General features: G+C 44.2%; 1 protein-coding gene across 2 annotated transcripts in view; it reads right to left on the bottom strand.

Annotated features, from left to right (window-relative positions):
• Positions 1-743: 743 nt before the first annotated feature.
• The window catches only part of phf14 (PHD finger protein 14), a 91,153-nt gene continuing 78,690 nt past the window's right edge, over positions 744-13,206 (bottom strand). For both annotated transcript variants that reach the window (XM_070984279.1, XM_070984278.1), the window contains exon 18: positions 744-2,078. In XM_070984279.1, coding sequence (XP_070840380.1) covers positions 2,001-2,078 — 78 coding nt within the window. In that variant the 3' untranslated portion in view covers positions 744-2,000. The remainder of the gene's footprint in view (positions 2,079-13,206) is intronic.

Raw genomic sequence — 13,206 nt, forward strand, 5'->3', positions numbered from 1 at the left:
TTGATATTAATATAATGAAATATGGTAAATTACAGGAAATGGGTCTGAAATAGACAATGATATGACCCTTTATTAGTGGACTTACTTTTAATATTAGTAATAGCTACCTGTAATTATTTCTCTGTAATTCAATCCACACAAGCAGTTGAAAAGTTCTTAATTGTCGATCACTACTTCTGAAATCAGTGTGGCTGTTCAAAGCAGAATCAGCGTGTAACATGACACTGAAGAGCTGGCAGGGTCTTGGTCATCTAAAGTTTATTTTTACTTTTGCTTTCATTGAATCAGCTGACTGATGTTGACAAGTAATCCATCAGTATTTCTCCTTCATCAGCTGTCACAGTGAGCCAAGCCAATGAAACCCTGTGGTTCTATGTCTATAAATGTAGAGACACCTTCAAAATGTGTCTCTGTGGACTGGACTCAAATTGAATTAAATCCTCCTAAACAGGAGGACCAGAATGTTCACTGAAGAACAGCAGGTAACTGGGGCTGTGATAATTACTGGAGTGAGGGATGAAAAATCACAAACATATGTGCTCCAGACAGGATCAAAATCACTGACAAGCATGGAGGTAATCTGAGGGCTGTGGGATTTTTCTGGCTACATATAACACATACCGACTGCGATGGTTGTGTCACTACAGTCAGACACCCAATAGACCAAGAATCACTATGATGAAGAGATTTCAAACATTTGAAATGCAGTGACAGAGAAGCACGCTTTTTTTTTTTTTTTTTTTGCAGTTCAGATTTATTGGCACTTTAAGGGATAATTCCAGACGTACTGTGTGAGGCTGACAGTGCTTTGGCTTGACAGTAGTCTCTGGTCAAATCTAATGATGTTTAAACTTGCTGATAACACGCATATAAACCAAATGGAATCGTCACTTCAAATGAACTTGATTTCTAATTTTGGGTCAAATCAGCCATATTTGGTATCAAATTACATGTGGAAAGTGATTGAGATAATTAAACTACAAACATTTGCTGCCTCTGTGGCTTCAATTACTTTTCAATTGCTAAACTTTGCCCACAAGTGAGTGATGACGCCCAGGAAGCTTAGAGACTCAGTCTGGACCACAGACTACCAACAGGTCATAGAACCATCTGGCTAATAAAAAGGAGAAAAAGAACCCAAAACTAATTCTACTTTACAAAGTATGTAAATACAATCTCTGAGTAGACACATCTCCTACACATGGAAGATTTTTAGAATAAATCCATTGACAACATAGATTGGCATGTAGCACTTAAAGATACTGTAAATCAAAAGGTAAAAAAAAGTCATTTTCAACACAAAAACAAAACTCCATACTTTACACAAGCATTAATAAGTGAGAAAATAAGTAGATATTTAAAATGGGGGAAGTACGAAGATATGTGTGAAATATAAAAATAAAATCCTCCAGTCAAATGTCAAGTGAAATGCGCTCGACGCCGGTGGAAAGCTCGTCGCTGCTGACCGGTGTGAGCGTGCTCGGCAGGGAAGAAGAAGTGTTCTGTGGACTCACACCCACTCTGCTAGTTCATCTTGTAAACAGGACGCTGAGGATACTCTGTGTGGACACGCTGTCTCATGATTATTAGTGTATGAAAATAGATTACATGGAAAGTGTCATAAATACATCAGGTGGCTGGGCGTTAACAGTTAGACATATCTCTGCTGTCGAGGAAGCACAGTGGTGTGTGCTCCTGTGGGTGGATGCTTTGATGTGCTGCTTCATGAGGATCTGTCTGAAATCTGTCCGTCCGTCTGTCCAGCCCTGTCCATAAAAAGTACAAACTCTACCCTTGAATCTAAAGATATCACCCTTTAAACTGTGTTTTCTAAAATACAACTCTGGCTGCTAAACTATTTGGAGTGGAAGCTAACTGCTGGCTGTCTAGGAACTTTGGGAGGCTAGTAAAAAGTTACGTGTGCTATAGTCTGAACAGAAATGCTAAGACTGGAGGTGAAGCCGTAGAGCAGTGGTGTGTTTGTGTCCTCTCGCTCAGGTTCATTCATTTGGAATCTCCTGCTCCGCTGTTTCCTCTTTAACAGAGTTGTCTTCCTCCAGCTGCTCTTCCTCTTCCTCCTGCAAACACATGACACCTCATACCATCACACAATAGGAGGCACCGTCAAACATGTCACATTAGCGATGAACAAAAGAAACTAAAGTGATTCTTTAATGTTCTGACTTTCAACTTAGATTTTTCTAAATATATGATTTTTGTGAATTTGATGCAGCAACATGTTTCAAACAAGTTGGGGCAGGAGCAACTAAAGACTGAGAAAGTTGCGGAACGCTCCAAAAACACCTGTTTGGAACATTCCACAGGTAAACAGGTTCACAGGTTCAATGTTGATGCACTAGCCCCAGGAATTAAATCAACATGTATAAACTGATGTTAAACACAGAATCTGCCACATGAACTCTAGATTATTCAGCAGTAGGGTTCTGGGTAATGCAGTCCATTCTGCAAAAACCAGAGGGAGTAAAAAATCCCAGACTTTATGTTTCTGTTCAGCAGCCAGTTGGTTTTAGTCATTTATGTTAATGAATGTTTGTGAAAAGCTACACATATACGCCTGGTTTTCATTGCATTTTGAGCTCAATGGATATCTGTAACTGGATTGGACTGTAAAATTTTGATGCCTAATAATTTTAGCCATGATAAAATGACAGCGTTCCCATGAATCTTGACTCTTCCAGGCCTCTGTCAAAGCTGCAGATACCCACTAGCGTACAATTCGGAGAAAGTGCCTGAAGCTTTTCAGCTTCTGTAGGGAAACCCACTGGGTTACAGATGCTAGTCGCCAGCTAGCAGGACAACAGCACTCTATGTGGCTTTACATGTTTTGTGGTGGTGGACTGGCCACTTTAGCACAAGCGTCCATCATGGGAAGGTAGGGTGGAGCTGATGAAGGCTGTGACTGCAAGTATGCTGGTGCTGTCATTTTTACTGGTTGCCATTCAATATCACCTAATATCACCTATTTAATAACAATAAAAATGCTGGACCATAGTGTTAGGATGCACCCTCTGATTACATTTCACAATAAATAAATAATGAACTGAATGAACAATGTAACAACTGTTTTATTGCCCATCTTAAACTGTGTCTTTGAGTGTTTTCACCATTATTCTGCTCTGCGGTATGTCTGGTTGATATGTTATACAAAGAACAGAACATTCATTTTTTTTTGTAAATGACAAAGCAGCTCCCAAGTGTACATGTGGATTTAAAGGCAACAAAAGGAAAGTGACACCCAGAGAGCAGGAGTCATGGTGGGCCAGCCAAGGAGCCAGCTGATTTAGTAAAGCAGACAAAGTGAAAGTGACAGTGGTGAGAGCTGCAGTGGTGATTAAATGACTCTGACAGATACAATTATACCCCCTCCAGAGGTTAATGAACACATCTACACACCAGAATGTGTGATCACTAGTTGTGGATCAGCAGCTCACAACACCTCACAAATCCACATTCCTCCAGCTGGCTCAGAGTGGACATTAGTTAAGCTCTAATTCTCTGTCAATCAAGCCTGGTTTCACTGTTGTGTACTCACATCAGTGCAGAGATAATACACCTTAAATATTGTAAATCTTTCCTGACAGACTGATCCTGGCACAATCTGCTGCATGCCTACATTAAAACATTACTTCAAAGCTAATTTCAAAAAACAAACCCATACTATATGTGATTGTTGCCCTAAAGACAGGCCCAAGGGAGGCTGTGTTTAATACTGCAGTATGTCCTGACTGTGTGCATGCTGATAAAAAAAAACAAACAAACAAACATCTTTGAAAAGATGAGAGTCAGAATACATCTTTTAACAACAGAGTGTGTGTGTGTGTGTGTGTGTGTGGTGGTGGTGGTGGTGGTGGTACACGACTCAATTCTATTTTTAAAAACAACAACTTGCCAAACAATTTGGTCTAAAGTTGACAGGAATGTGGCCCCCACAGGCCCCCTTTTCCTCTGCTAATAACCTGAGATGGGCAAACTGTGGATAGCATTCTTCAGAAATTCACTGGCGAAGATGTCGAGCAAGCTCATTCTGAAGCCTTTACTAAAAATTCATGTTCGCCTTATGTATTGTTTGATATTGAAATTTAAAATGTCAGATAACCTGAGATAAAAATGACTCATGTATTTCCTGGATCTTAGCGTAAATAAATCAGAGTGGAGGATGTGTGGAGCGAATTGCAGCAGATGTTAAGGCATGTGTAGAAACAGTAAATTAAGGTTAGGGTTAATGCAAAAGACGGCCCATATATCATCTCTTTACTAACAGGAACCTTGTCGGTGTCTCTAGATATGCAGTCTCCCCTGGAGAAAAATGTGCTACTTTTTCCTGAACTCTGGATACTTTCTGGTGCCGGTCCATAGGGCTGATATAAATCTTGCTGTGGGGTGACACCTCATGAACTCCGCCACCGTATACATTCATGTCATCCACCAAATCTCCCTGACAAGCCTGCCAATTTTCCAATTACCTGTGGCGCCATCCGTTATCAGAGGGCCAGTCAGCTCTTAAATGGGAAACAAGAGGGGAGGAGGGGCCAGTGCATGCTAACTATGTCATAAAGCCAGAGATGTGCCTCCAGTGCCTCCTCCTCCACTGATTTAGTGTGTGTCCCTGGGGAGAGGGGTGACACCAGTCCTCCTGGCCTCTCAGGGCCTTCACAGAATTCTCATGTGCTCTTTATCCTCCCCTCTCCAACACCTCAGCCACCTATCACTGCTGTCTCTGCCTGAGGGAAAGCAGATGGGTGTCAGCGCTTCACAACTTCACTGTTGCTGCCATTATGCTGCTGTCTGACTGCCTACAGAGCCTCCTCCTCCAGTCTGGGTAGGCGGGCAGAAGCAAGGAGAGACATGGCCCAATCTTCATCTGTTTTCATCTTTCTTTGAATTTTGGTGAAATGCCGCGCTAGAAGTGATACTACAGCTGAAAATTGGCTTCCGTTATGGCCCACTCCTCATTTATCTGCCCTCATAGTCAGGCTTATGGAGTGAGTCTACAGAAATTGCCTCTGCAGCGTGCAATTTAAAGTGTCGGAGAGATGGAGAAGACGAGCTGTTAATCATATTTGAAATGCACAAATCACCTGGGGAGTATCTGACAAGTTGTTTGGGGAGGGTGTAATTCCTGATAGAGACAGTGCAGAGAAGTCAGTCATTATACAGTAATTCTGTAAACCAGCTCCTTCATGTGTCAGAGCATTATTGAGCTGCATTGAAATATCTGTGCTGCAATTAAAAGGTGATCGAATCCTTTTTGAGAAAGAAAGCATTATGTAAAGCGCCATTCATTGACTTTTTGGCCTCTTGGGGGTAACAGAACATTATTGTGACATACTATCTTGCCAACAGACAGCTATTTCTTGGTATAAACAGTTCCTTATGCATCTGGAAACAAAGCTGATGACAACGGTGACACTGAATCAAAGACGAAACCAATTATCTAAAAAGATGCTAAAACTTTCTCCAGTGCTGAAGAGACTGTCAGGCCCGAACTCAAAACAGGACTCAGGAGCAGAGAATGACAGTGAGCAGACTTTATTTGAGTCAAGACAACCTCTATGCAGAGCAAACAAAGGGGCTATGAAACCTGATCTATGAAAATACTCAACTACTCTAGAGAAAACAAAAAACACTCCAAAGGAGGAAAATATCTCAATCACGGATCTATAAAAATTATCAAAATCAAAATCACTCACAGAGAGGAAAATCAAGAGGCTACAAAACTTTAAACTAAAGTCTCTCCGAATGGAGAAAGAGCTAACAAAGAAACAGAAAGAACAGGACAGAAACAAAAAACTCTCCTAAAAGATGGAGGCTAGACTCACTTCAACTATGAACTATATGAACTGAAAATCACTCCAAAGGGAGGCAAACCAAGAAAGCAAATTACTCAAAAGACTATAAATGCTAAACTAAACTACAGAAGTTACAACAAAAAATCACTCTGACGAGGAAACAAGACTTACAAATACAGACTGTGGCTGTGAGCTATGATGCAGGCTTTGGTGATCGGACATAAGACGAAACACTTCGGCACAGGACAAAGGGAGACGCAGACTATTTAAACACATGAGGGTAATGGGGAACAGGTGGACACAATCAGGAATCAGGGATGACGAACAGGTGACACAAGAGGAAGGGCAAGTGATCTGAAACGAGAGGAGAGTTAGACTTTCAAAATAAAACAGGAAATGACAAGACAATAACCCAAGACAGGACGACCTCACCGCAGTGTGACAGTACCCCCCCCCCTAAGGGCCGACTCCTGACGGCCCAGGAAGTTCAGGATGGTCCCTGACAAAGTCGTCTATGAGGGACCGGTCCAGTATGAAGCGGGACGGGACAAACAATCGATTCTCGGGACACCCACTAGGTGGCAGGCTCTCACCGTTTGCATGCTTAACCTCATTTTCTATCTGCCAAGTCACCGCTCCAACCACACAGGTCCGTGGAAGGATTGGCTCTGGTTCTTTGGCAACAGGCTCGGGGTCGTAGATTCGTGACAGGGCATCGGGCTTGACATTCTGGGACCCCGGCCTGTAAGAAAGAGAGAAGGAGAAGCGGTTAAAAAAGAGTCCCCACCTGGCCTGGCGAGAATTCAGTCTCTTGGCTTTACGTATGTATTCCAAGTTCTTATGGTCGGTCCAGACAATAAACGGATGTTCCGCCCCCTCAAGCCAGTGTCTCCACTCTTCCAAGGCCAGCTTGACCGCCAGCAGCTCCCGGTCGCCGACGTCATAGTTCCGCTCCGCCCTGGACAGGCGCCGCGAAAAGAAGGCGCAGGGATGCACCTTCCCGTCCTGTTCCGACCGCTGGGACAGGACTGCCCCAACCCCTTCATTGGAGGCGTCCACCTCGACCACAAACTGCCGCAGAGGATCAGGCATCGTGAGAATGGGAGCCGTGGTGAAGCGGGTCTTGAGGTGCTGAAAGGCTGCCTCTGCCTCCGGAGTCCAGAGGAATGGCTGCTTCGTGGAGGTGAGTGCATGGAGCGGAGCCGCTATAGCACTGAAGTGTCTGATAAACCGCCTGTAAAAGTTAGCAAAGCCGAGGAACTGCTGGACTTTTTTGCGGCTATCAGGCGTGGGCCACTTGGCCACAGCGCTCACTTTAGCCGGATCCATCTGCACCCTTCCAGGGGCTACAATGAAGCCCAGGAAGGAGACGGTGTCGGCATGAAACTCACTTTTTTCTGCTTTGACATAGAGCTTATTCTCCAACAACCGTTGGAGGACCTGGGATACATGGTTTCTGTGAGTTTCTAGATCTGATGAGTAAATGAGAATGTCATCCAAATACACATACACAAACCGGTCTAAAAAATCCCGGAGCACATCATTAATCATAGTCTGGAATACAGCTGGGGCATTAGTGAGACCGAAAGGCATGACTAAGTACTCGTAGTGGCCGCTAGGAGTATTAAACCCTGTTTTCCATTCATCCCCCTCTCTGATCCTGATTAAATGATAGGCATTGCGTAAATCTAGCTTGGTAAATACCTTAGCCTGCTGCAGCTGGTCGAAAACAGACGTCATCAGGGGCAGGGGATAGCGATTTTTGACGGTGATGGCGTTTAGGGGGCTGTAGTCGATGCAGGGCCTGAGAGATCCGTCCTTTTTCCCTACAAAAAAGAATCCGGCCCCAGCTGCTGACGAGGAAGGACGAATAAGCCCCGCCCTCAATGATGACTCTATGTAATCTTTCATGGCTGCTTTCTCTGGCCCGGAGATGGAGTACAACCGGCCCTTGGGTATGGGGGAGCCAGGAATCAAGTCTATGGCGCAGTCGTAGGGCCGGTGTGGGGGAAGTGACAAGGCCTTGCTTTTGTTAAAAACCTCTCGGAGGTGGTGGTAGCAGGAAGGCACGGAGCTCAGGTCGGAGGTTTCAGAGTCTGTGGCAGAGGTGACAGAGAAGTGATTGATAGCAGTCATGTTATTCCCCTGGACCGGAACCGGTTTGCGGTGGTCCACACAATCCTTCCCCCATCCCATAATAGCCCCTGTTACCCAGTTCACGTGGGGGTTGTGTTGACATAACCAAGGGTAACCTAAAACCAGAGACTGAGAGGGTGAAGTAACTAAGTAAAGGGTCAGGAGTTCCCAATGCCCCTGGATCTGCAGATCCAGTGGTTCAGTGGCGTGAGTGATCAAAAACAGTTCTTTACCGTTGAGAGCCCTGGCTTTGATGGGACTGGCCAGGGGGTTCGATTTTAACCCCAATGTCTCCGCCAGCCCCCAGTCAATTAAGCTCTCATCGGCCCCAGAGTCTATGAGTGTCTCAATGTTCATAGTGATGGCATGGTGCGTTACCTTAACAGGCGTCAGGCTGCGCGGAGCGCGGTCCGTGGCTGGGGGTTGACTCACCTCCTGGATCTTTTTGGCCGGACAGGTAGCGACGAGGTGATTAGATTTGCCGCAGTAAAAGCAGCTGCCTTCCTGCTGGCGTCGTCGTCGCTCCTCCGGTGTCAGCCGTGTCCTGCCAAGCTGCATGGGCTCCTCTTCCCTGGTGGGGAAGGAGGGAAAACGGTGCTCAGGCGGTGAATCACGGAGAACTTGCCCCCCCGGGGCAGGAAAACACGGAGCCCTCTCCGACCTCGAACCACTGCTCCGCGGTTGCCGGAGCTCACGAACCCGGTTGTCAGTCCGGATGGCAAGCGAGATGAGTGAATCCAGGTCCGCAGGCAAATCCAGGGGCAACAGCAGCTCCTGGATATGAGTCGCCAGCCCCTTCAGGAAGACATCGTACAGGGCGGTGTTATTCCACCCACTCTCCGCCGCCAGGGTGCGAAAGCGAATAGCATAGTCGCACACCGAGCCCCGGCCCTGTGTCACTCTGCTCAACTCCCTGGCCTTTTCCCTGTCAGTCGACACAGGATCGAAAGTCATCATGAGAGCAGTTTTGAAGTCTGTAAAAGAGGAGCAAAGCGGAGAGTCTCGAGCCCACTCAGCGGCGGCCCAAGCTTTGGCTCTCCCTGTCAGGTAGGAAATCATGAATGCAATTTTCGACTTGTCTGTGATGAATGCGTGCGGGAGCTGTTCAAAATGTATAGAACAATCAATAAGGAAAGCCCTGCATTGTCCTGGTTCCCCCGAGTATCGCTCCGGGGAAGCCAACTTGATTCCCATCCCGGCCGCGCCCTGGGACGCGGCCGCAGCAGGAGCTGGGGGTTCCGGCGCCGCTGATGGTGGGGCTGTCTGCCGCAGGTGGTCCGTCAGCTCCCTCACCTGGGCCGAAAGCTGGCCAAGCTGACCCACCATCGCCGTCTGGAACTCCTCCTGACGAGAGATGCGGGCTTCCTGAGCCTGTAACGTGGCCGCCCACCGGCCAGCCTCTGCTGAGTCCATACTGGCCGAAGTGTACTGTCAGGCCCGAACTCAAAACAGGACTCAGGAGCAGAGAATGACAGTGAGCAGACTTTATTTGAGTCAAGACAACCTCTATGCAGAGCAAACAAAGGGGCTATGAAACCTGATCTATGAAAATACTCAACTACTCTAGAGAAAACAAAAAACACTCCAAAGGAGGAAAATATCTCAATCACGGATCTATAAAAATTATCAAAATCAAAATCACTCACAGAGAGGAAAATCAAGAGGCTACAAAACTTTAAACTAAAGTCTCTCCGAATGGAGAAAGAGCTAACAAAGAAACAGAAAGAACAGGACAGAAACAAAAAACTCTCCTAAAAGATGGAGGCTAGACTCACTTCAACTATGAACTATATGAACTGAAAATCACTCCAAAGGGAGGCAAACCAAGAAAGCAAATTACTCAAAAGACTATAAATGCTAAACTAAACTACAGAAGTTACAACAAAAAATCACTCTGACGAGGAAACAAGACTTACAAATACAGACTGTGGCTGTGAGCTATGATGCAGGCTTTGGTGATCGGACATAAGACGAAACACTTCGGCACAGGACAAAGGGAGACGCAGACTATTTAAACACATGAGGGTAATGGGGAACAGGTGGACACAATCAGGAATCAGGGATGACGAACAGGTGACACAAGAGGAAGGGCAAGTGATCTGAAACGAGAGGAGAGTTAGACTTTCAAAATAAAACAGGAAATGACAAGACAATAACCCAAGACAGGACGACCTCACCGCAGTGTGACAGAGACCTGCAGAGTTGGTTGCCGTGTTTGTCACGATGAGTGACCCCTTTCACATTTTATTTCAGTTTAAAAGCAGTGGAAGCATCACACTGCTAAGTTTTGCATTTACAGCTATACAATGATGTAATTGTAACATCATTTTATGACATCACTTCCCCCTTTCTTTCTCACTAGAGACTCATCAGTATGAAGCCTCTGATGCTGCTCAAGTAATGCCAGATTTGAAACACCACAGTAACCAATCACAGCAGCTGCTGCTCTGCTGTTCTGTGTGACTCTTGTGTCCATATTGGTGCACAAAGTGAGCAAATTAAATTTATCACTTTTCTACATGGAATGGCTGCCCCAGTGTTTCATAAACATCATAAACATCACAAACACACACACACACACCCACACACACACACACACACACACACACACACACACCCACACACACACACACACACACACACACACACACACACACACACACACCTTTTGCATTGTGTATGGTAACTGCCCAGGGATCTGTTGTGAATCAGCAATACAAATACCTCCAGATACCTTCAGATGACTGAAATGTACCATCCAGACCCATAAATAACTTGATGAGCATTGGAAATTTGGACCCAAAATGCTCGGCCCTCAATAACAGGTTTCACTGCAGCAACAATAATGTTCTTCCAGGAAGGGAGAGGAAGACAAAATTATCTTATGTACTGTATATGTAAACCTAAACTAGTATTGGGCTATATCAGAGATGCAACTAAGATTATATCAATTACAAATATTACACCGACTGGATGTAAGACATAGAGCACGATTAGTCCTGACCACTGTAAACAAATATATTGCTATGACATGGAGGAATGAAAACATGTTGCAGCAATACATGTAGAATTCAGAACTGTGTATTCATCAGTACTACACTAAATATGTAATCAACCAAACTGCATCATGTCCATCACTTCGGTGGTGAACGACATATCCAAAATCCTGTTTTAGCCATACTTATTACTCTAAACTGAACACATCGATGTTTTGAAGACGTGTGTTATTCTTGCTGTATTAAAATTTGTAGCACGTTTGAAAGTGCAGCTACAGCCACTGATCCAGAGAAAGAGGACGGAGGGGAAGCAGCAATGTTCTGCTTCCCCCTGTTCTCTCACTGTGGACTACAGAGGTTGAGGTATGGAGCTGTGTTTTGCATCAGTGGCCCCTGCTAGAGACATTTGCTTTGTGGAGAACGGAGAGGCAGACGCTCCCCCTCTGACGAGCCTGCAGGAGCTGATGGGCTCTGGCATTGTGGGATATCTCCATCAATTCCCTCTGGGAAGACAAGGGAGAGGAGAGGAGAGGGGAGGAGGGGCCGGGTTTGTTTTCATCGCCTGCTTTCCATAGGCTGGCAGGCCCTCTGGCACTAACATATACATATATGATAATGAAATGCCACATTTTTCATTCGAGTTGAGGCCCGTGTTTTAAAGGGCAGGAGCAGAGCGCCGTGTCTGTCATATGATGCAGAGAGAGGAGGAGAGCTCACACTGAGCCCTAGGTGGCAACAAAGACCAGTCAAGCTCTACCACCACGCAGCCTCACATCACTACTGCTGGCACCACCAATTTCTCACACACACACACACACACACACACACACACACACACACACACACACACACACACACACACACACACACACACACACACACACACACACACACACAGAAAGCGATCTGCCAACCGCACAACCTATGCAATCAACCTCATAAACTTGGATTAAATTTACACTGCAAAGGAATCATAATGTACAACACGGCATGCACTTTAATAAGCTTGTCCTTCCTTTATCAAGCCTATACAGTCCTCAAAAGAATTAGCAGTGAATTAGTGTGACTGATTTTCTGCTTTCACTGTATATATTTATGAGTGTGTCTTACACTGCACAATGTGTGTATGCAGAAGAGGCTCTGATTTATAGTCCTATCACCTTTGATGGATTCACTGCCCCTACAGTTAGATGAATGTTCAGTTGCACAGATAATGAGAGTCATGCACATTTTTGTGCACTGCCGCAAACATGAGGAGAAGGTACAGCCATTAGGCTTTCATGTAAATTAAAATTCATGTGGGGTTATATGAGCTTAAACTAGGTTTAAAAAACTGTCATTACATCCTACTTTATTAAAAATATGTTTAATTGCTTACACAACAGTTTAAATGCTCATAAATGACTAAGACAGGCTTAAATGATCATTGGGAAAAAAATAAATCCACAGCTAAATACAAGCTCAAGCAGTTACATCTGAACTAACAATCACAGGAGTGTAAAAGAGCTGACCAGTGACAGCTTTCAGAGAAAATGGATGGAATAAATTAAGCAAAAAATAAAATAAAATTCTGTACTCATCTATCATAACTTATTGGACTTATTTTCATTGTTTATTTTAAAATGACATTTTCACTCTACAGTATTTATTCATTATTACATTTTTGCCAGTTATGCTTTAATTTGCATATTTATTTAAATTTATGATTTTTTAAAATACACTTCTGACAATAAGCCAATATGTGATTATGTATGTAAGGCCAAAAATATATCCAAAGTAAGTATGGTAAATTGTATGTCATTTCTCTATTTTCTAACTGTTATTAAAAAGTGTAAACTATCATTGATTTCATCTTTTTAAAATTAATGTTTCAAACTCAGTTCCATGCCATTCATTGCGTGCATATCTCAGTCATGTATACAGCATGAACTGGATTCATATTGCAAAATTTCCAGTGGTGCACACTGATTAACCGTACATACGCTCATTATGATAACATGTTCAGTTTATCAGTTAAATATAATCAAGTGAAGTACAAAAGTGTTTTAAAGCCACCAGTCCCTCCCACTGCATCTGTAATCCAGCCAATACATGAAGGTCAATTAGTTTTCATATGATTATAAATTCCTTGGAAAATCATGCCTGTGATTGAAATAACATGAAAGGCTGCAAAAATCACACACATTTTCTTCCAGAAATGCTTATGGATTTATTTATTTACTATGGGCCATTTTGCTGTTCTGTACAAAACCACTACAGGGACT

The sequence above is a fragment of the Chaetodon trifascialis genome, chromosome 17, assembly GCF_039877785.1.
Source record: "Chaetodon trifascialis isolate fChaTrf1 chromosome 17, fChaTrf1.hap1, whole genome shotgun sequence".
Lineage (NCBI taxonomy): Eukaryota > Metazoa > Chordata > Actinopteri > Chaetodontiformes > Chaetodontidae > Chaetodon > Chaetodon trifascialis.